Raw genomic sequence first — 22,435 nt, forward strand, 5'->3', positions numbered from 1 at the left:
CAAAATAATCTAGATAATTGCAGAGAAAATCAGAGGATGAAAAATAATGAAAACTAAAAGTGTTAGGTTTTTTTTTAAAAAAAATTATATGTTATTTAAGCAAGAGTTTAAAGTAAAATTATATTTGCTGGCATTTTTTTTCATTCAGAGGAATTGGCTTTTTCTTAATGGAAAGCTAACCTAATTTAATGGGCCCATCTGTTTTGCACATTACGTATTAAGTGCTTTTCTCTTAAACAGTGGCTTCAGAACTGTAACTCAGAACTGTCTTCTGGCTTTTCAAGATACTGTCAGATATTGATTTAAAAGTTCAGCTGAGAGTTCATCAGTTCATAGTTTTTATATTTTTTGAATAATCTTAGTGTACTTAGTGTATTTCTGCAGTCAGTAGTTCACTCTCCTCTTGAGAACTCTTACAAAATCAGTTAAAGAGTTCTTAAGTGTATGGAATATTGATTAGTTCTTTGAAAGCGTTCTTTAAATTCAACTCTGTATTCAATTTCTCAGGAACTTATCACAATGATGCTTCAAGTAGATGTAGATCTGCGATTCTCAGCCTTGCAAGTTCTTGAGCATCCATGGGTTAATGTAAGTATTTTCAGGCTTGCAGATGCATCTTTCAATTTGGCACCTTTGAGCTCTTTTCAGTCAAGCCCCTGCTATGCCCTTTTGAAAGCCAGCACATTCTAAAGATGCCACAGATTTAACTGGAAATAAGCTGAGTTATAGGCTCATTTAGTGTATTGTGTACCATGGAGTTGTCACTATTTTGTGTGTGCTCAGCTACATTTTCTGTGAAATGGGCTTTCAACAAATCTCAATCCTATTTGATAAATGTATATCTCTAACTCTCAGCTTGCAGGTTCAGTGACACATTTTATTCTCCTGAGATGAGGTGCACTCAAAAATCTTACAGTCGTGATTAAGAGTTACTCAAATATAGTCCATACTGTTAAACCTACTTGATCTAAAATGAACAGGGAAACATTCACAGTCATATTTAGCTTCTGACAATATTTAAAATTTGTTAATTATTCCAGACTATTTAACGTGTTTCAAAATATTTGGATGACAAAAAAATTGGGATAATCTATATTCCAATTCAGAAGGGACAGCTGAGAAATGAAACACAATTGGGATGAACAGTAAAAAAAAAAAAAAACACAGGAAGAGGAAATAATGCTTCATTTTGTTTGTTGCAAGTTTGAGTGTGCAGTCCTCCCTGGAATACTCTTCAGTTACTGACCTGCTGTGTCCAAAATCCCTTTCTCACTAAAAAACTATTCTAAAAATTCAAATATACAGTCACCTCAGATATTAATTTTTTCAATGAAAATGTCCTCCATATAGTGTAGTAGTGATCACTTAAGTATTTTCCAAGTACGTGCTTTAAACTTGGAGGGCTCCCTTATTACCCAAACTACTTTTTAAATTGTAAATGCTGTGGTATATGAAGAGTGCAAGGATCCAGGACAATGTCTGATGAAAATCTTTTCATTTTGAAGTTGACATTCATGCAGCTGAAATATTTATTTTCCTTGGTGCTAGGGGCCATCCTTGGACACAGTGTTCTGTCACAGTTTAAAATGCCTTATGGTGATTGAGGGGTCTCTCTGTCTCCATGGGAGGAGGACGTGTGGAGATTTCTGGATGGAAGTGACTGATCAGAAGCCACAGAGAGGCCAAGTCACCTGCAGTGTCAGCCTGCACACTGCTGCTGAGATTACTGAAATGTCCCTTGCTTACACCACTTAAGGAATTGATCACTAATTCTTCAATTTTTTCTGAAAAATATATTTGAAATGTTAACACTACCCCCAGATACTTTTTTTTTAAATTGTTACTCCATTATGTGTTTTAGAAAGCCATTTTAGTGTGACGTATAAAAAAGAAGAGGTGCAGCTCTTTGGCAGTAATGCAATAGTGGTGGTGTGCAAGTGACATGAGGATCTGCTTCCCTGCCCTCAGTAGTACCTGCTGGTGAGGATAGCAGGGAAGAGGAGCTAGGGGCTAAAGACTTTAAGCACTCCAGAGCTCTGCTAGAAAAACCTGAGCTCTGATTACTGAAGCACCTTGGCAAATTCCTGAATTTCTGTGCAATAAGTTAACATGCAGAAACCTTTGCCAGAAGGTGGTGTAGAAAACTGGTATAAATGGACTCAAAAGAGAATTTAATACAGGGAAACATTCACAGTCATATTTAGCTTCTGACAATATTTAAAATTTGTTAATTATTCCAGACTATTTAACGTGTTTCAAAATATTTGGATGACAAAAAAATTGGGATAATCTATATTCCAGTTCAGAAGGGACAGCTGAGAAATGAAACACAATTGGGATGAACAGTGAAAAAAAAACACAGGAAGAGGAAATAATGCTTCATTTTGTTTGTTGCAAGTTTGAGTGTGCAGTCCTCCCTGGAATACTCTTCAGTTACTGACCTGCTGTGTCCAAAATCCCTTTCTCACTAAAAAACTATTCTAAAAATTCAAATATACAGTCACCTCAGATATTAATTTTTTCAATGAAAATGTCCTCCATATAGTGTAGTAGTGATCACTTAAGTATTTTCCAAGTACGTGCTTTAAACTTGGAGGGCTCCCTTATTACCCAAACTACTTTTTAAATTGTAAATGCTGTGTAAATGTAAATATACCTATGAAGAGTGTAAGGATCCAGGACAATGTCTGATGAAAATCTTTTCATTTTGAAGATGACATTCATGCAGCTGAAATATTTATTTTCCTTGGTGCTAGGGGCCATCCTTGGACACAGTGTTCTGTCACAGTTTAAAATGCCTTATGGTGATTGAGGGGTCTCTCTGTCTCCATGGGAGGAGGACGTGTGGAGATTTCTGGATGGAAGTGACTGATCAGAAGCCACAGAGAGGCCAAGTCACCTGCAGTGTCAGCCTGCACACTGCTGCTGAGATTACTGAAATGTCCCTTGCTTACACCACTTAAGGAATTGATCACTAATTCTTCAATTTTTTCTGAAAAATATATTTGAAATGTTAACACTACCCCCAGATACTTTTTTTTCGAATTGTTACTCCATTATGTGTTTTAGAAAGCCATTTTAATGTGACGTATAAAAAAGAAGAGGTGCAGCTCTTTGGCAGTAATGCAATAGTGGTGGTGTGCAAGTGACATGAGGATCTGCTTCCCTGCCCTCAGTAGTACCTGCTGGTGAGGATAGCAGGGAAGAGGAGCTAGGGGCTAAAGACTTTAAGCACTCCAGAGCTCTGCTAGAAAAACCTGAGCTCTGATTACTGAAGCACCTTGGCAAATTCCTGAATTTCTGTGCAATAAGTTAACATGCAGAAACCTTTGCCAGAAGGTGGTGTAGAAAACTGGTATAAATGGACTCAAAAGAGAATTTAATACATTTTTGGAGGATGGTTCCGTAGGTGCTTATTAAATATAGTGGTCTGGATAGAGCTCTTGGCTCACAAAGTTCTTAAGTACTTGGCTGGCATGAACTAGATGATGTACCAGGGAAAGTTCAAGATCTACTTGCTTCTATTAAATATACTACTTCTTAGAGAGTGGCTGTGATGCACTGTTAGAAACAGCATGTGGTGATGAATTCATCTTTGGTCTAGCTCTGGTGCACTTGTAGTTTTATGCTGGTAATAATTCTCTGCAATCAAAACCTCTAGCAGTTCTGTCTATAAGTGAAACAAATATTCCATGACAATGCTGTAATTCCTTTTTTCTGCTGCTTTTAACAACTGAAGAAAATATCAGTATTTTGTCTGCATCCTTACACTAGAGATAGTTCATAATGCAGATCAAAACTGCTTTTGAATTTTCTTATGTCCTCCATACATTTTTTCTGGGAGGAAAAATTCTAGCACTGGGACCAATTCAGGAAAGTGCTTTAACACATTCCAAACATTGCTCCCATTTCAAGGCATCACACATGGAAGCACTTAAGACTGGGCATCAAATTAACTAGATGGCACTACAATCCTAGCTCACATCGGAAGAAATAAGAACATGGCTGAGTTGAAACAGGTGCTTAAATGGTTCCATGAGAAAGGGCACTTCCCTGAAGTGTGTCTGGGCAGTATCAGTAGATAAGCTAGCAGGGGCAGCCTGTTGATGCACAGAGGCAGAATGTATAGTGTCAGATCAAACTACACATGCCTCTGCCATCACTGGCTGGATCAGCTGCAAGTCTGTCACACAGCCTCCCTGGACCTCATTTTCCCAGCTTCAGGACAGAGAATTAATGCACTCATCCCTGTTTACAAAAGGCTCTGCAATATTTATGTTATACTTACCTGAGAAATTATATGTAAACTGTCTTTCTGAGAAGAAATGGCACATGGAATTTTCAGCTACACTCCATTCTCACAGGTAACCTGCTTAAATACTTTTCCATGGTGTCAAATGCTGGAGTTTACTTTCTCTATTAGTTTCAGCTGGGATAGAGCTCACTGCAACACTTCCTTTATTTCAGTTTTGAACCTATTCAGAGTGTTAAAGCTGCAGATAAAATGCTAGATAGAACAGCTGGCTTGAAAAGCAGGCATGTGTTTTCTTTGACAATTTTAAGAAACATTTTCTCTCTTTGATCAAACCTTTGATGGAAGTGTTGTAACTGCTTACACTGTATAAAACCACTTTGTAGATTGTAAATAACCATTCTACTTTATAGCTGGTTATTATGTGATTACTTGGTAAATTGCTGAGATTCCTGGAATGTGCTTTGACAGTTTCAGTAGGAGCAAACCCTCGTTTCAGTTTAAGTTTTTGCTATAAAAATATCTGGATTCTTCTTGGAAACTGCAAAGCTTGTTATGGTCAGAGTCAGACCAGTAAAGCAGTTTCGATGTGAATAATATCCCAGCTGTTTTCAATTCAAAAAAAACAAAACCTGAAAAGATGTTGGCTACATGCCATTGCCACAGATGGAGATCTTGAATTCGAAATGAAATTCAGCAGCAGTTCTTTGCCCCCTCCATTTCGTTTATTTGGAGTCATCTCTCCTATGCAGTACACTTAGACCTGGAAACAAATCCACTAATGTATACTTCCCCTACAGGGACCCCAAATCTTTACTTTACCTGCTCAATTTTTTTTGCAAAGCTAAAGAATTATAAAAGAGGCAGGAAGAATTATAAAAGAGGCTTGAGGTCTGGCATTTTCAACTTTGATGTTATTGATAACCTGAAACAAGCTACAGGACAAACTCATTCTTCTTTGTATAAGTAGTAAATGTTTCCTAATACATCACTGAGCAGTGAATGCTGAAAGGGATGGCTTGCATTCTGTAAATCCTTCTCTGTTAAAATAATCAATATAAAATCTGTGTTGTTGCTGGAAGAGGAAGATGGCACACACCAGCCTAAAAAGAATTAGAGAACCTGGTGCTTTTATATTTTTCCCTCACTATGTCTGCCTTGGAAAATTGTGTGCAAAAGAAATTAATAACCAAGTGATAAGTATCATTAAGGTAAACATTTGTAAGAAAATGAATTTTAAAAGGCATTCCTTATTTTGCAGCTGCACTACTTTTGGTTACACCCTAGGACAGTGCACACAAAAAAAATTTCCTTGGAATCCTTAAAGGAAGCGGTGTCCAAAAGCTTTTCCAGCACTTCTGTTTACTCTAATTTCCTGCTGTTACTTGTATAATGATCTATTCATGTGACGCTTGTAGACCTGAAAAGTAAAGCTCTTGTGACCATCTTGTGAAATGGATCTAAGTGCTCCAGGGCAGTAGGAGTCTGGGAATCCTGAGCTTCATTTGAGTGGCAATGTCTCCTGCCACAGAGAGCAATGCAAATATGAAACCAGTTTTTATCAATTACTAGAATTTCTCCAAGACCTTGTGCCTCTTTTTTATTTATTTTTTTTAATTTTGAATTCTTGTAAATAGACCATGAAAGGTATGTGTAGAGGCTGATCAAAAACAAACAAACAAACAAACAACTCCAAAACAAAAACCAAAAATGTGTTAACATTCCAAGCAGTTTATATTGTTCATGTGAAAACTCAAATTCTGAGCCAGAATTTTCAAACTTTTTTGACTGCTCAGCTCCTGAGGTATACACAGGAGAGCTCTTCTTTCAGACTATTAGCAGTCAACATCTTCTGAAGCTCATGACTCTTTAAAGTTTCCAGATGGAGCAACAAAAATCACTGGTCACCTTAACAAAAATCTTGTGATTAATGCTAAAGCTGAGATGAAATTCTGTGATCCTAACCTACTGCCAAAAGCAAAGACTTAGAATAGGGGAAAGGAACAGGTAACCTCTTCAGGGCTTGACATCCTTCCCATTTCAGCAACCCAATGAAATTCTTGTCAGCAGTGTTTACACTGTTCTCCAATTATACAACTTAACCTGGTGATTCTGACCAATTTGATATTTGATGTGGTGATTTTTCACTTCTTGCCATTTAAAACTGCAGAGCAACTTGTTTTGTTTTTAGTTAAACAGCTGTCATCTCTCACCCTCAATAACTATCTTATTGTTGACTGACGTAATTCTAGGAGCCAGTTTAATATACATTGATTTGTTTATAAAACATGTTTGAATAAAAGAGAACTACTAAACATCAGGTGACACCAGCAGTAGTAATAAAAACTTAGTAATTATAGAGGAATTCTGATATATCCCTATGCTGTATCTTAAATTGGGCTGGAAGGTATTTAATCTAAAAGCTGGAACCCAAACTACGTGTCTGTGGCATGTTGCCACAAGAACTGTGGGTGTGGTGTTTCACCAATAAAATATGACCACAGTCTTGGTAACTATTGTCTTGTCTGTAATTTAGTCTTTGACAAGATTACATGAACTCTTGGCAGACTTTCATGTCAAGAAAGCCATAAGAATGATTTTATTTTTCTTCCCTCCTCTTGTGAAGAGGAGTTCCTTTACAGACTAGCTTTCTTCTGAGAAAGGCAAGGTCAATGGGAACCAGGTTATTTTTAGGGTCATATACCACTGAGCCAGGACTCCCCAGTGATAGACAATAATCAGCTACTGGGTTGTATTGTTTTCTTTTGTGTTTTGCAGCTGTGTGCACTTGACCATATTTTGCCAGCTGAGACATTTTGTTAAGGGGTGAGTAAGGGATCTCTAAACACAAACTCCCCAAGATAAATAAATAACAAACCCTACCAACCTCCCTAAAATTCCCATATGCTTACTGAACTCATGATTTACGGCAGCAGCTCTGTAACTCTTTAAGGGCTCTCATAATGACTGAAAAATAAAAGAGAAAAGTGTCTCTTTATTTATATCACTATTCTGATATTTTCTCGTTTGCCTTTATTCTGTTAGGATTTTGCCAAAGTGGAGTTTAAGAATTATTTCAGCTGTTTATTCCTATACACACCATGCAGCACCAGTTAGGGATGACTAAGGCATGTGGCCCTGTATATTTTGCCTATTCTACATTTTGTTTCCTATTCCACGTATTCTGTGTATTTGTTGCCTGAAATCCTGCATGTGCTGCTAGTGGGGAAGTCTCACTGAGCAGTGGCTTTTTGCACATTTTTCAGGCATAAGGATCTTCTCTATAACTTCTTAAAAAACCTTCTCTTTTTCTGGGCTTGAATTCAGTCTGCAGACTTGTGCAAAACCACAAACTCCATTATTTCTGTCAGGGTTTCTGCTCAGCATGAGGATGCCAGTGTCCCTAGGTGCAGGTACCCAGGTTTTCTTTGCAAAGTGGGAAGTCTCAGCTGGAAGGAGGAATGTCCCAACCCCGCCTTTTGTTTTTGTAATATCTTGGATACTTTTTACTTTTGAGGTCATTATCATTAAATTTATGTGATGAGTAAACTGAATCTTAAACACATCTGAAATGCTCAGGTTTTGAAATATGAATGGGTATCAAAATAACTGGGTAGTGGTAATTAATAAAGAAAATAGTAAGAAATGGTAAGAAAAATGAAATGTTTAACAATTATTGTTAATGAACATTACCTAAAGTTTGAGAAGAAAATATTGGATAAAGAAGAGAGAGACTGCTTGGTTCCATAATATGTTCATCTTGTAAGTACCTTAAATGTATTGATGGAGACAATGATTGACCCATATTTTAGTACAAACATTTTGTAAACTTTTCTGTATTGATGGGACCTATCAGAATCACCTCACAGTTCCTTCTTTTTTTTTTTGTGTTTCCTCTCTGAAGTTTTCTTTTGCTTTATTTATCTGCAGGATGATGGCCTTCCAGAGAATGAACATCAGCTCTCAGTAGCTGGGAAGATAAAGAAGCATTTCAACACAGGCCCTAAGCCGAACAGCACAGCAGCTGGAGTTTCTGTCATAGCAGTAAGCATCTGAAATACACAGATGAAACAGATTTTGTGCCCATCAGACAGTTTTGTGCTTATGACACCAAAAGAAACCAAAGAGGGTTAATATTTAGATAAATGTAGCATTTTAATTAATATCAGAATAGCTAGACTGGTATCCTGCACAGCTTCTCCTTTGATTCTCCTTGTGAGTCACATTGTTATTTAACTGCCCTAGGAGATATAACTGTACACACAGTACACAGTTCCACATTTTACCAGAAGATCAGTGGACCTAATTCCAACGTAACTCCAGTTTGAACTGTGGGATCATGACATTTTACTTGGCAGCAGACTCATTATATGGATTTAGGCCACACAGAGACTGTAGCGGGACAGAACCACTTTAAAATGGAAATTTCTTCAGAATTTAACTGAAAATCTGCATGGCAGCCTAAGCCTCTCCTTTCTGAAGACATGAAAGAGAGCTGTGATGCCTCACTGTTGCCTTCATGGTTAACATGAGTCTAGCCACTTCAGATTTAGCTAGGCAGCAGCATTTTATTGTAGTGCCACACACAGTGTGCTTCCCTGTCAGCAGAAGTATTTAATGGGGTAAAGACTTAATGGAACTTCTTGCTGCCTTCTGTCACATTGCAATTCCAGTGGAGCCATTCTAGGTTTGGACATGTCAGAGTGTCTGAAACAAAGCTTGGCCAAAATTTTGACCAAGCTTTACTGAGATTTCAATGGCATCCTCAGTGGAGCATACATCACATACAATTGTATTTTTTCCTCACAGATGAACATGTGTATTACATATACATGGACCTAGGATATATTCCACATATGAAGAGATTATCCATACTAATGCCATTGAATAGTAACATGCACATCCTTCACATTTTTGATACATCTGCTTGTGTTTGTAAGCTTTCCTTTATTACTCATAGTAATGTGAACACTCCAAAGAGTCACTAAAATTGTGACATGTTAAACGTAACCATTCCCATATCAGATTACTCAGTGTTCATTCCCAGCTTCCATAAATTGCAGGTGGTGTGACTGCACATGTACACTTTCTTGTACTGTTTCCACTTTCATGTTTCTCAGCTCAGCCCCTCCAGTGTTGAGTTAAATCAGCATGAAATAAATTCAGCTCAGCACATGCAATCTGGCTCACAGGTGTGAAGTGCTTGTGCAGCAAAAGGGATACTCTCTCAGAGTTACTTGGTATAAGTACTTAAAATTTCAAACTGTGCCTCTCTCATATTTTTTCTTTACTCTTTCCTACCCTGAATGTCCTCTACATGGAAGCAAGTTGTTCCTCATGCTTTTTCTAGATTTTTTCAGTCATCAGCTAACATAGTCAGCATTTATTTATTTTCATTTTTAAGCAATAATACTGCAGCAACTCTCCCACAACTAAAACATCACATACCCATTGCTCATCTGAACTGCAGGTATGTTCTTTAGAGACTAGCTGAAACCGTGTTCCTATTGAATGGACTGCCAGCACGCTTGTCCATGAGAATTACTGCTCAGATCCTCCATGCTAATGACTTCAAAGCTTAAAAGCAAGAAATGATGCCTCTGTCCTCATCCATCCCTTGCCCCCTTTATGTTTTTAATTTCCCTGCCCTCCTCTTTTTTTTATTTGCCCCAGTTGCTTTGCCAAGAAATTGTTTGCAGCAGTTTAACACCCAAGTAATGAAAAAGGCACTGTAGTGAATCTGTCCACTGAAAAACATCAGGAAAAATGTGTATGATTAATTATATTCTTAATGACTTTTATTTGTCTTTTAGTGTTTTGAAATTTAACAGATTGCTTTTAGTGATCATCTCTGTGGGCAAACTTCATATTCTGACACGACTGATCCTGCAACTTGGCCTATAAAGTAGAAATGTTTAGAACACTTAGAAGAGATGGGGAAATGTAGACCTCTTTAGTGTTTTCGTGATGTTTCAGAATGCTAGATAATTTTCATTTTATGAATAAATTAGTTTTGTTTTCTACAAAAAAATAAAAGAAAGCCAAAAGTAGAACAACAATGACTTTAAATGTTGTTTCTGCATTTGGTAGTCAATATACATTTGACATGCATGTCACCAGGGTTTTATGTTTGGGAATCTCCCTTTAACTGTGAAATCTCAAGCAAAAGTTAAAGTTAAATCCTATTAACAAAGGCTGCTCTAGACTTAGAACTTTCAAAGTATGTATAGATGCTGTAACGTCTATTGTTTGGCAATAAGACATGCACTAACTATATTTGCTATAAAAATACTGGGGGTTTGTGCCTGCCTGTATGTTTGCATACTTTTTAGAGAGAGTGCTTGTGTATATAATATATAGAATTGCCATCTGTATATTATATAACACATATGTGTCTGTGTTTGTGAAAATGTGTTAATATGTGCTTATATTTCTATAGCTTAATAGTATGAAAGAAAAAATATTATCATTATTTTGAGTATTATAACCCTGTTTTATGTACAGAGCTTGCTAATATGTGGTATTTAGTTCTTAGTTTGTCCTCACATTGGTATGATGTGATATTATATGCCTGTTTTCGCCGGTGGTAAAAAGTAACACACCTCAAAGATCTCAAGGAGTATTTACCATATGCACCAATTAAAACTATAATATGAAAATCAAGTTCCTAAAGATGTGTCTCTGGTCACCTTGACTGAAAGGAATTTGAAGCTACATGTGTTTTGCACACAACTTCTGTGGCTACTACTTCCTTCAGCAATGTCCAAATTGCATTCATTCCTTTGGCTCAAACTTATGTCTGCTTTATTGATGTGGTAATCTCAGTAAAAGTTGTCTCCGTCTATCCAAGGCAGAGACATCCTACTTCTTGTGCATGTGTCCAGACTTCAAGTTTGTCCACATTTGAAAGGATTCATCAGTTTGGACAAACTACTCTAATGAACATGTGCATGCCTAGCAAAGCAGTTCCTTTGCTGATGTAGTAGAATGATTTCTCAAACAAAATTAACTATACAAGTGAAGAGACTTTTCTGTTGATGCAATAATACATCATTAAAAGTTCTGCCAGAGTGACTATGTCAGTTGGGAAAAAATTCCCCTGAACCAACATAGCTTTGCCAGCAAAATTTTAATTGGAGACCTAGCTTTTAAAACAGCAAGAGAATTAGCAAGTCCCTAAAAAACACTGCTTGCTGATGAGAGACTATGTAGGAGAAATATCACTTTACTTGCCCTGTTCTTAAACTCTTCTTACAGGCGTTGACTACCGGTCTCTGCAGGAGGCCGTTTGGGCTAGTGCCCTTCAGTTTGTGTCAGAATGGCCACATTACTGTTAAACATGTGCCAAAATATTTGCAGGATCATGTTTCTCATACAGCTTTTCAATAGGAGCAGTATTTTTTAGTTCTGTGATGGTGTTTATAAAAGACACTGCAGTAAAAACATAAAAGCAGGCTTACATTAACTAGTCTTTTAAAAATTTTGGGGTAGATTTTACTCTTCAGTCCTTCAGGGGTGTCAATTCCATTTATTTTGGTTTGGCCACAAAACAGTACCCTTGTGGCTGTACCCTTTAAGCTTCAGTGGCAGTGGCTAGAATGACTAAGAGCGCAAATCACATTTTAAGAATGCTTCTGTAGTCCAAAGGTGTGCTGTAATTCCTTGTATGAACCGAGCATCGTTTAATACATGTCCTTGTCTGAAGTGTTAAATCTTAGCCTGTATGTCATCACTTTGGTGCTTGTACTTTTGCCATTGTTAGGACAGAGAAGAAGACTAATGCTAATCTGCTGTTAAGGTTGCATGAGGTCTCTCTCTTGGCAACGGGAGTAAACTCCAGCTGGAGATGCAGAGTAAAGAAGTAGAATGGAAAAGGAGAAAAGCTGCTTAGAAAGTTGGTGCAGCTCCCTTCTGCTTACAGGGTCCTGGGTTGGGGACCCTGGCAATGGGCAGGCAGCGTGCGGGTCATTGCCCTGCATTCTGCCGATTTTAAAATAAAAATTACCCATGCCAAGTGGAATTTTTAGCCATGGGATTTCTTGGGTGGTGTGGAGGAGAAGACAAGCCTAGCCTGTAAGTTTTGCTAAAAGTCTTAAAGCTGAACCTGTGTCTGGGCTATCCTTTCTCATCTATTGTCTGTGTTGTCCTGGGGTCATTTTCCACAGTTGGGTTTCTCATGGCAGGATTTCCACACCACCAGAATTGTTTCAGCTCTTGTTAGGGAGCGACTTTCCCCGTTTTCTCTGAATAGATTTTTGACTCTTCAATTTTAGGGCAATATTTTTGATCTGCTTTTTAGGAAAACGTCCCTTTTGTGTGTTTTATGTGCAGCATACAAGGAAGCCAGTAGATGGCAATAGCAGACCAGTGTAGTTAAGCCAACACAAATTTAACTCTAGGTACAAGGTTCCCATGGTTTTAAACAGGAAACATGATTTAAATAATTCTAAATAAGATGAAAGAGGCATTGTTTTAACAAAAAATAATAAATTATTAAATTCTACACCTGCAGGGGAGTCATCAAGAAAAAGTTAAATTTGCAGTTAGTTCCTAACTCCCCTTTAAGTGGTTGATACCTGGAAATGTGGTGAACTGCTATTCTGAATTTAGAATTAGAAACTGTCATCAGTATTGAAAATATATGCAACACTCTTATGGAAGCCCAAAATGGCCTTTTCCCTTCATAGAGCAAAAATCTGAAAATAATTGCAACAGTTTTAGAGCAGTTAGAGTGTCTCTGTCAAGATTTTCCCCCCAAAATTTTATGTAACTCAGCTAAATTATGTTTCTGCCGTCTGTTAGTGCAGCACAGAAGGGTTAGGGAAAAGAACAGATTTTCTTTGTTCCTATGCACATGATTTTGCTAATGATAAACTAAACTTGAAAGATCTGTAGTCCTTAAGTAATAACACTAGCACAATTTCCTGGACACAATGTTAAGTTCATTTCCATTTTGACTTTAATTGGTGCAATTTTAAACCACATAGTTTTGTACTGTTATCTTTTTGAGCATGAGGTGTAAGCTGAAATGATAAACAATATTATTCATGGCTCTGAGTAGTCCTACTCTCCAAGGTTAACGCATTTTTAGAAATGAATTACCATGATTGATGGGGTATCAAAACCTGATTCTTTTCATCTTTACACATTCCATGATTATGAAGCAGTCTAATTTAAGCCTTGTGTAGTCTGTCTAGCCTGCTCCTTGTGATGGTTGCACTGCATTTAATTTTTTTAAAATTATTATTTTTGAACTTCTCAGTTTAATTGCAAAAGATAATATTCTATTACTGGTATGTGCAACTTAAAAGGGCACTACTGTCTTTGGTGGTAATGAGATATTTCAGATTTTTTAAATGAATGCATTATGCATTAACTAACAGATTTGCAAACTCCATTTTAGTTTGAATAAATTGGCTTCTAATTTGGCAAGACCAAATCTAGAATTAGTATCTTTTTCTTTTATTTCTTTACTTTTTTTTTTCCTTTTTCATCTGCGGTACATAGCTTTAGGATGTTAGATAAGAGTGAAAGTGAAAACAGTAAATATGCACTAAATAAGGAACAGCTTGCTCTGGAGTCTGAATTCTCTAGCCTAATGTCGATCCACTGAGTTGCCCCATTTCTCTCTGCTCAGCTGGACCACGGGTTTACCATCAAGAGATCAGGGTCTTTGGACTACTACCAACAACCAGGAATGTATTGGATAAGGTATGAGATGGTGCAGCGCCAACAGTCAGTGTTTCCATGGCAACGTGCTGGCAGTCTCCATTAACCAGTTCCTTCAGTGGATAAACATGCTTTTTGATTTGTTATCCGGTCCATATGCTGCTTTATCAGTTTCGTTTTAATCTTGATTGAGATGCCACACCCCCTCATTCCCTTTCTTCACCCATCCCTCACACCCACATTGCCAGCTTTCTCTTCATCGCACATGCTCAGTATCAATCTCCCCTCTAGTTAAAAGGACAGTGTATATAGAAAATCTACAGATATGCTGAAGTATGCACCCTCCCCCTCCCTTCTGCTTGTTAAGGCATCTGCTTCCCCTGTGCTCCTGTTTCAAAACACACGGAGCAGCAACAGGCTCTCAGCATATATTTTCTTCTTTTTCCATGCAAGATGTGGAGCTATATACTGTCATTTTAAACCCACTAAACACAATCCTTACCTTAGATTGAACAATGCATTTGCATAACGCGGGCATAGAAACTCTCCCAAGTTCACTGAAATACAATGCATTGTATGTGCTGGTAAGCTTGTGTTTCTAACAATGCATTCCTTCTCTTTTCTTTTTAAAACCCTTCTGATACCTATTTATTTTGGTTTGATTTTTTTTTTAAATATTGCATGAGTCTCTTGAATATATTTTTCTTCATTGTGTAACTGTGCCAGGGTTGTTGTTAGCTGGCTTAACCTGTATGATAAAATGGGGCTTCGGGCGGGAGGGGCATATTCTGGAGTGGGGGCAAGGAGGGTTCCAGGTCTGATAGCCCACGAGAGGCCCACACACCTCCTCTATTAATCCAGAGTGCTGGAATTTCCATCAAGTGGTTACTTGCTGTCTTTTTCCTTATTACTCACAAGACCTACATTTTGATGCCTGGAGAAATTTTTATAAGTTTACTGTGAGGCCTGTGGTTTCTAGCACTGTGTTTAAGAACTTGTCTGTGAGGGGTTTGTAAAATCTCAGCAAAGTAACCACCTTAGCAAAACAGCAGAGATGGTCACTGTGAGTGTTTCCAGTAAAGTAAAACTCCCACCCTGGATCATTTCACCAAGTGCATGGATCGGGCTGCAGCACGCTTTCCATAAAACCTAACGGTTCCCTGAGTGCACACTGAGGACTAAGTAGTTTCTGATATGGATGTTCTGGGGAAAGAAAAACAAAACAATCCCAAACCCAAAAATAAGCCTGTTTTTCAGGCAAAAAGTAGAAAAGTCAATCCTATTCATGAGTTGAACGCTGGCTAGCAAAAATTGAGAAAGACTCCCATTCCGAGTGCTGGAGTGCAGCAGTACCTGTAATTGATCTAATTCCACCCTCTTGTAGTGGTGGCTATAAATCCACTGTGACCTGCAAGGGCAGAGCAGAACCTGCTGATCTGTCTTGTCACTTGGCCTCCTTCTTTGTGCTCCTTGGTTTCAGAGAAGGGCAAATGGGACCTGAGTGCCCAGCTTTAGATGACTGTGGGTTTGATAGTATTAGAGGAATTTTCTGTCAAGCAGAACTTTGACAAAGAGTTGCAAATTTAATGCCTGGTCTGTAAGATGGCGGTGACGATCACATGAGCTTTATTTATCTTCCTGGAGGTTAATTGTTATCCATGGTCAGTTTACACTCTTTCTCTGATTTACATTTTTTATTTTACATTTAAAAAATAACCCAAACAAGCAATGAAAGTCTTTCCATTTGCTATACACAATATTTGGATCTTTTAAAATCTCTGCTTCAGGGGGAGCAGATCACCAGAAACAGGAGCCTGTGAGAAAAGTGAACATCTCAGATTGGCCTTGACTCAGTTTAACTGCATAGCCCAGGTTTTGAAACAAACCATATTTGGAGAGGTAGGGGGGGAAGGCTCTAAGTCTGCAACTTAGTAAATAAATAAAGCTATTAAAAAAAAAAAAAAAAGGTCGTTTGACTAAAGCACTAGTAATGGCTGCCATCAGCATACAAAATGACACATCCCTGAATAATGGGCTGGAGCAGATGGGCGATAATCTCTCTTATTCATACATAAACTGCTCTGTTTTCCAGCTGGGGGCAGTAACAACAATGTTTATAATTAGGGTTTTCTAAACTGTGCACCTAGTGTGGAAAGGCAAATTGGGAGATCAGGGCTCCTAGGCATGGATGCTTAATTAGGAAATCCTCTGCGAGGGGGTACAGCGGACCCAGCACTGCCGTGTGTTTGGGCCTCTCATCTCCCAGAAACATGCAGCTGTTGTCGTGACCAACATTTTCATCTAAATAAAACCATTTCGATGTAGTAAGTGTTTAGTTTTTAGTAGTGCAGATGCAAAGCATATGAAAAGGTTCATCAATTCACGTCTATAAAACAAACAATTTATCACAGGCACATGAAAATTAATCTGAATTCACAAGTACAGCAAAAAATGAAACCGTGTCTCAAGGAAAACATAATGCTCCCTTTGTTAGTGTTAAACTACTTGTTTCTTCTGCACTCCTCTTTTAGTTTTTATCTGGATTTTCTAGAAGTCTTCTAAAATAATTTCAAAATTCACTATTTTCTCCTTCAACAATCAGAAAACCTTATCCTTTCTCTGCCTAAAATACTTCTGTTTTCAAAGTCCTTCCAAATCCTAATTTTTCCAAGCATATTCTGCATCTTCTTTTATTCCCTTTCAGTGGGATAATACATGCTGAAATGACATGATTTTTTACATACAGCAGGAGTTGTTGTAGCTGGCATGAGCTATAATGCCTGGAAAAGCTTTCACAGTTCCTTGAATATGAGAATCTGGGAAAACACAGGGCCCAAATCAGCAAAATCATTTGGACCCCAGACTAATACATGTTTTTAAAACCAATCCACCAAATTTTGTTGGAACATCAGCCCTGCAATCAGAGGTACAGTAAAGGCCAAAGCAGCATCAGCAGGGGACAAGTCTTGGAGGTCCCAGTTAAAACCCTGAAGATTGGGCTGATTCAGAATATCAAAGAAGCACCAGAGTGGTTGCATCCAACAGAATATTAGTAGAAAATGTCAGTGTGTAATAGTACATATATTAGTAGTATGGAATATTAGGGTGTGTTATTTTCTATATATCCAAGACACTCAAGAAAAGCAAAATGGGCAAAATAAAATCCAGGAGGTGTATGGAAAAGTCACTATTCAAAATAATGTCATTATGAAAATAATGACGATAGAAAGGAGATGAGTTACATTGGATGCTTAACAGAATTATCAATCTAGTCAATATTAAATTCATTAATACTACATTTTAAAAATACAGTTCTCACTGTCACAGTTAAAAATATATCTAAATAGCTCATTTGAAAACCCATAATTCCATCCTCTATGTTCGGTTCCTAATTCACATTACTTTGCATCTGTCGAGTTACTTACACCTGTCCCAAGTGGATACAACACACTTTTAAGTCAAAAGTTGCAGCCAGACATCTTGGTGATGGGACAAGGAAGCTGGGAATCAGGTTTGCTATCTGTAAAGTGCCATTTTTAATAACATAAAACCTTCTGTAAACTGAATATTGGTAAATACAGGCAGATATCTAAAATAATTTAAAATCTCTTCTCCTGATCTTTGAGTAAAAAAACCCACAACTGATTTACAAAATATAAATAAAATTCACTCATGCAAACAACTTGGCACTAGCTCTCTTCCACATGTAATTGAAACCAGCTGAGGAATTGTGTCTCTAAAAAGGGGGATGTCAAAGAGTAAACACAAACTTAAACACAGCAATATGAATTCAACAGTTACATATATAGAAAACTTGTCTTTGTGTTCATTCACTAATACAGTACAAAGCATATATCAAATTGATTTGGTTTTCTTTCTTTTTAACTTTCATTTTAGCTAATTTCATGCCAGAAGTTACATGGTGTGCTAAAGCATCAGGCTTTTGTATTTGGAGGTCTGGGTTCAAATCCACTCGATAAATTTGTCCCCTCGATGTGGTCATTTGCACGTCTCCAAATCACCATGTAACTTACCTTAGTTATACCTTCTGCCTGAGGGACTAAAAATACCATGAGTGTCTTGCTCCTGGACTAAGGTACATTACTAAGTTTGAAGTACTCTCAAAAAAGTGTCTTGATTCATGAATCAATCACACTTAAAAAATATATATATAAATATATATAGTGTATATATAATATATATATATATAACCTGACAAACCCATGGAAAAGAAATTTAAAAAAAGATGAGACTGAAGGGCTGCCTGGCTTGTGCCACAAGCAATGTTTAATGGTCATTTTTACAGCAAGGAAACCTGTCAATGTATAAAAGTCACTAGCCAGAAGTTTAAGGAAATAAGACAAACTTATCTAGGCGTGAGCATTTAAATGTGTGTATAAAACTGTGGATATAAAAGAAAGTACTGGAAGAAAAAAAATACCAGTGTTTCAATACATAGATTTATCTAATTCCACACACTAAACAAAGCTTCATGAAAATTGCTAACAAACTGCAACTATGCTCCTGCAGAATAAAAGCGAGCAAAGGGAAGGATTTCTTAGATTAATGCGTGAACAGCTGCATCCCCAGTTTAGTCTCCTGGCTGCTATGAATAATGTATGGACTAAGAGGCAAAATGCACATTAATGTTCTTTTATTAATGAAACTAATATATATTTGGTGGCCATCAGTAAATTAAGACAAGTGAAAAGAATAACAGTCACTGCTCACTTTCATAAAATTCAGTTACTTTAATCCAGTAATTACTGATCTGACAGCCCACAGCTGAATTAAGGTTCTTCCCATTGCAAATCTACCACGTATATCAAAGCAGTTGTAGTTTTTGAAAATCTGTTCATAAATACATAGTGCAGTGTTTTCCAAGATACAAAAATAGATTTGCATGGCTCATAAGTCCTGTAACTTCAAGTGGTAGAAATCAGGATGAAAACACTCTTTAAGGAAAAATCCTGGAAAAATGCTAAATGCACCTTAATATGTCAATGACAGAAACAATGATTTAAAAATAATGTTCTCTTACTACAAATTAAATGCATTTCCAAGAATGACTTGGTAACCATTTGGTACTGGGTGTCGGGATTACTAAATGTTGGTGCAAAATACGTTGGTTCTTAATGAAGTACTTCAGACCCATCACCGCCAAATTATTAGAGGCAATCCACTTATCTACTGCAGGATAAGAAGCTCTACATTTTCTCATATGGATTGCAGGAGGGCAGCTGCATATCTTAAATAAGAATGCCGTCTTTACATTTTTGTTGCCATTACTCTCATATAGTGCTCAAAGTTCTTAGTCTCTAACCTAGAGCTGGGAAAAATAAAATGTCAAAATGTGATAATGAAATCTTGGATTTGCAGCCCTATGAAACATAAGTGCACTTCAGATCCTCCTATTATTTATTGAAAGAGTAGCTTGAAGTAGAAATGCCCTGGAAATCCATAATGGACTGGTTCATGCACCGGTGAACCACCCAGATGAACAGCAGGTGAAAGAACACATCTGTTAAACTAAGGCAATGAGTATAAGAGGCCTTTATTACAAAAACATCAATAATAATGAAAAAGCTGATTTTTGGAGTATGTCCACCTGCACAAGAAAGTACAGTAGGTGAAAATCACACTTAGAAAATGCAGTCAATACTCACATGTATCTATCTTGCCATCTTCTCTGCATTCCACAAGATGGATCTATCATATTTTGAAATTCTTTCAAGGTAAAAAGTAACTGTGACATCATTAAATGAAAAATAGCATTTTTGTAGAATGCAGAGCCACAATACCATCAGCAGTGTATTACACACTGGAAGTGTCAAATGTCATTTGAACATTGGGCAAAATGAGCCTTTTCATGAAAATTCTATAGGGCCTGAGCACTCTCTGGCCAGAAGTGTCCCATTTCATAGTTCTGACAGGGTAAACACAAACATTAGAGGATGACCTGTGTAGTTTTGCTGTCAGTAAGGTAAACAGTGACCTCTTTGTAACTTTTTATTCAATAAGCTCTTTGGGTGGGAAAGGATCTGGATGTCTCTCAGCCCAGGAGAGTAACCACAATAATGTCCTGGACTCTAGAAATATGTCTTTACAAAGACTGATTAGATCCAGTCCAGGGCAAACACTGGGTAAAAATGCAAAGAAAGTAACAAAATATCTCAGGAAGTTTCTGAAAGGTTAGAAAGCCAGAAATATTTGGCCCTACAAACTACAGCAGCATAAGGTGCTAGTTTAGGTGAGACCGTCATGGGGTTTTGCTTAATGTCTTTTATTTTTGAGAGAGTGCTTTTATGTATATTTAAACAAATAGATTTAAAGAAGAGTCGCTAAAGCTTTTCCAACATTCATAGAAATATAATATCATGGGATTTATTTTTACAGGCATCTTCGAAAAGATGTTCTGGTACCTACTTATCTTTGTTCTTTATGAAAAGCAATATCCTAAAACCCCAGTTTTCTTATACATTCCCTTATGTGTCAGTTATCTAAATTTAAAAACCTCCAGATTTTGCATGTACATTTGCCATTCCCATATAGTAGGTTTTAAAAATAAATTCTCAATTTAATACAAGTAATTTCATGTATTCAACAAGAAATGTTTAAATTTCTCAGGGGAGAGTATCTATTACCACAGGATGATGTGATGTGGTTTAAACTTTAAATAAATGCTTATTTCCTGTAAGCATAAAAAAAAATCCTTTAAATGGAAATCTGTATTTTATAGAGAAGTAATATATGCCATTCTTTTCGATTTTCACACAAAATTACATACTGTAAGCAGTATATTCACTGTGTGTAAAAGAGCTAGGTATTCTTCTGTTTCACATTAAAAATAATCAAAAACTGAATTGGTTCAAGGCTAAGAAACATAGAAGGCATTGAAAATACTAATTAGAGCTCTTAACCAAAAGATAGCAGTAAATAACAACAACAAAAAATTGGCAGATGCAAAGTGTTGGATTTTGTAGCAATTGTTATTTAAAATAGAAGGATGAACTTATCAAAGTGGATCACTTTACCCTGTTAAAGTAGTGCTATATGGTTTCTAGACACAAAAATAATCATTCAGCAATATAGCCTAACTAAATGCATTTGCTATAGTAGTTCTATACTCCTGTCCATCTTTCTGTCTCTGTTACATCATTATTGAATGCTGGTTGCATTATTTGAAAGCATGGATTGCTATAATGCTATTCTGCACCAGTATGATGGATTTAGTTTTCATTTTACTCTCAAAAATATGTTGGCTATAAATACATCTCTGCTCTCCTATGAGGCTCACTCTGTAACTGGTAAATTTTCTAGAGAAATCAGTCATGCATATTTTAAGAGAACACAATAAATCCTTTGAAGCAGAATAACCTTTTGGCTGCATTCCTTTAAATAGACTTTTTCATTATAGGGACAAATTTTACAAGCCTTATCAGTGAAACCTATTTAGTTCTCAAAGTTATCTTTTTCCAGTGCCATGATCAGATACTTGGTTGCATTTTGTATGTCATCTTACTGGTCACCTGCCTTTCCCCATTTTGCTTTTTCCAAAACAGTCATGGGTTGGGATTTGAGGGGGCAGTCCTGCTTCAGAAGCAGCTAACCATGTGTCAAAGTGCTGTCACTGAATCAAGGCCATCCTGTTGAACTTATAATTTTACAGTGATTTCAGGGACTGCAGTCTAAGATCTCATAATCAAAAAGACAGCAAAACCCAGTCCTGTGCTTGAAACTGATAGTCAGACTAGGGCTACCCTTACCTGGGTTGAAGTTTCACCTTGTAAATGTGCCAGAAAAGCAAAGAAAGAATGTGGCTAGAAGTTACAGCCATCTTATTAAGAATTGCATTCTCAATAATGGCAGAATGATCAAAAATTAATGCCCATCAAGTAAATATTGCTCCTTCCCATTCCTGGATACCTTAGCTAGACATGGATAAAATTAGCAGAGTATTGAATTCAGTAGACCTTGGTTAACAGGGAGAGACAATGTGATCAGGCTAAACAGGTCTTTCCGTCAGAGCTCTTCAGCGTTCTCCCTAAGAACATCCATTGAGCGGCATGATGTGTCAAGGAGCTGGGCTAGCTCCCTTCGGTGTTTGTTTTTCTCTCTTGTCTGACAACTTCATCACAATCCATCTTTGTTAGCTGATTGCACTGACTTGAACATGGGTGAGTGTGTATCAACCTTCATTAGGTCAAATCAAAGACAAGTGTACATCTCTGCCTTGCCTGTAGAAACAGATTTATACTTTGAGAAGGATGGGGGGAAGGTCACTTGGTATTTGGCTTGAAATTTGATCCTGTTAAAGGATGAAATTAATAACATCCAGAAGTAGAACATATGGCATCCATATATATGGCACTGTATCTGCTTGATGATGTCACGCTACCTCTTAAGGTTTGGGAAATGCACTTTTTAAAGTGTTTAGCTATGTTGTGGGCTCAACCTTTCAGACCTGACTGAGACAGAGCAGGCTTAATTTGGTCTGAACATTTATTATCCCTG

At 37.2% G+C, this 22,435-nt stretch overlaps 1 protein-coding gene across 4 annotated transcripts in view; it reads left to right on the forward strand.

Annotated features, from left to right (window-relative positions):
• Positions 1-22,435, forward strand: part of DCLK1 (doublecortin like kinase 1) — a 237,143-nt gene that overhangs the window by 205,404 nt on the left and 9,304 nt on the right. For 2 of the 4 annotated variants that reach the window (XM_039696612.1, XM_039696614.1), the window contains 3 exons: positions 508-588; positions 8,183-8,296; positions 13,890-13,963. In XM_039696612.1, coding sequence (XP_039552546.1) covers positions 508-588; positions 8,183-8,296; positions 13,890-13,963 — 269 coding nt within the window. The remainder of the gene's footprint in view (positions 1-507; positions 589-8,182; positions 8,297-13,889; positions 13,964-22,435) is intronic. The other 2 variants (XM_039696610.1, XM_039696613.1) reach the window with 1 other exon arrangement.

This window comes from Passer montanus, unplaced genomic scaffold (assembly GCF_014805655.1).
Source record: "Passer montanus isolate IOZ18808 unplaced genomic scaffold, ASM1480565v1 scaffold99, whole genome shotgun sequence".
In the NCBI taxonomy this organism is placed as follows: Eukaryota; Metazoa; Chordata; class Aves; order Passeriformes; family Passeridae; genus Passer; species Passer montanus.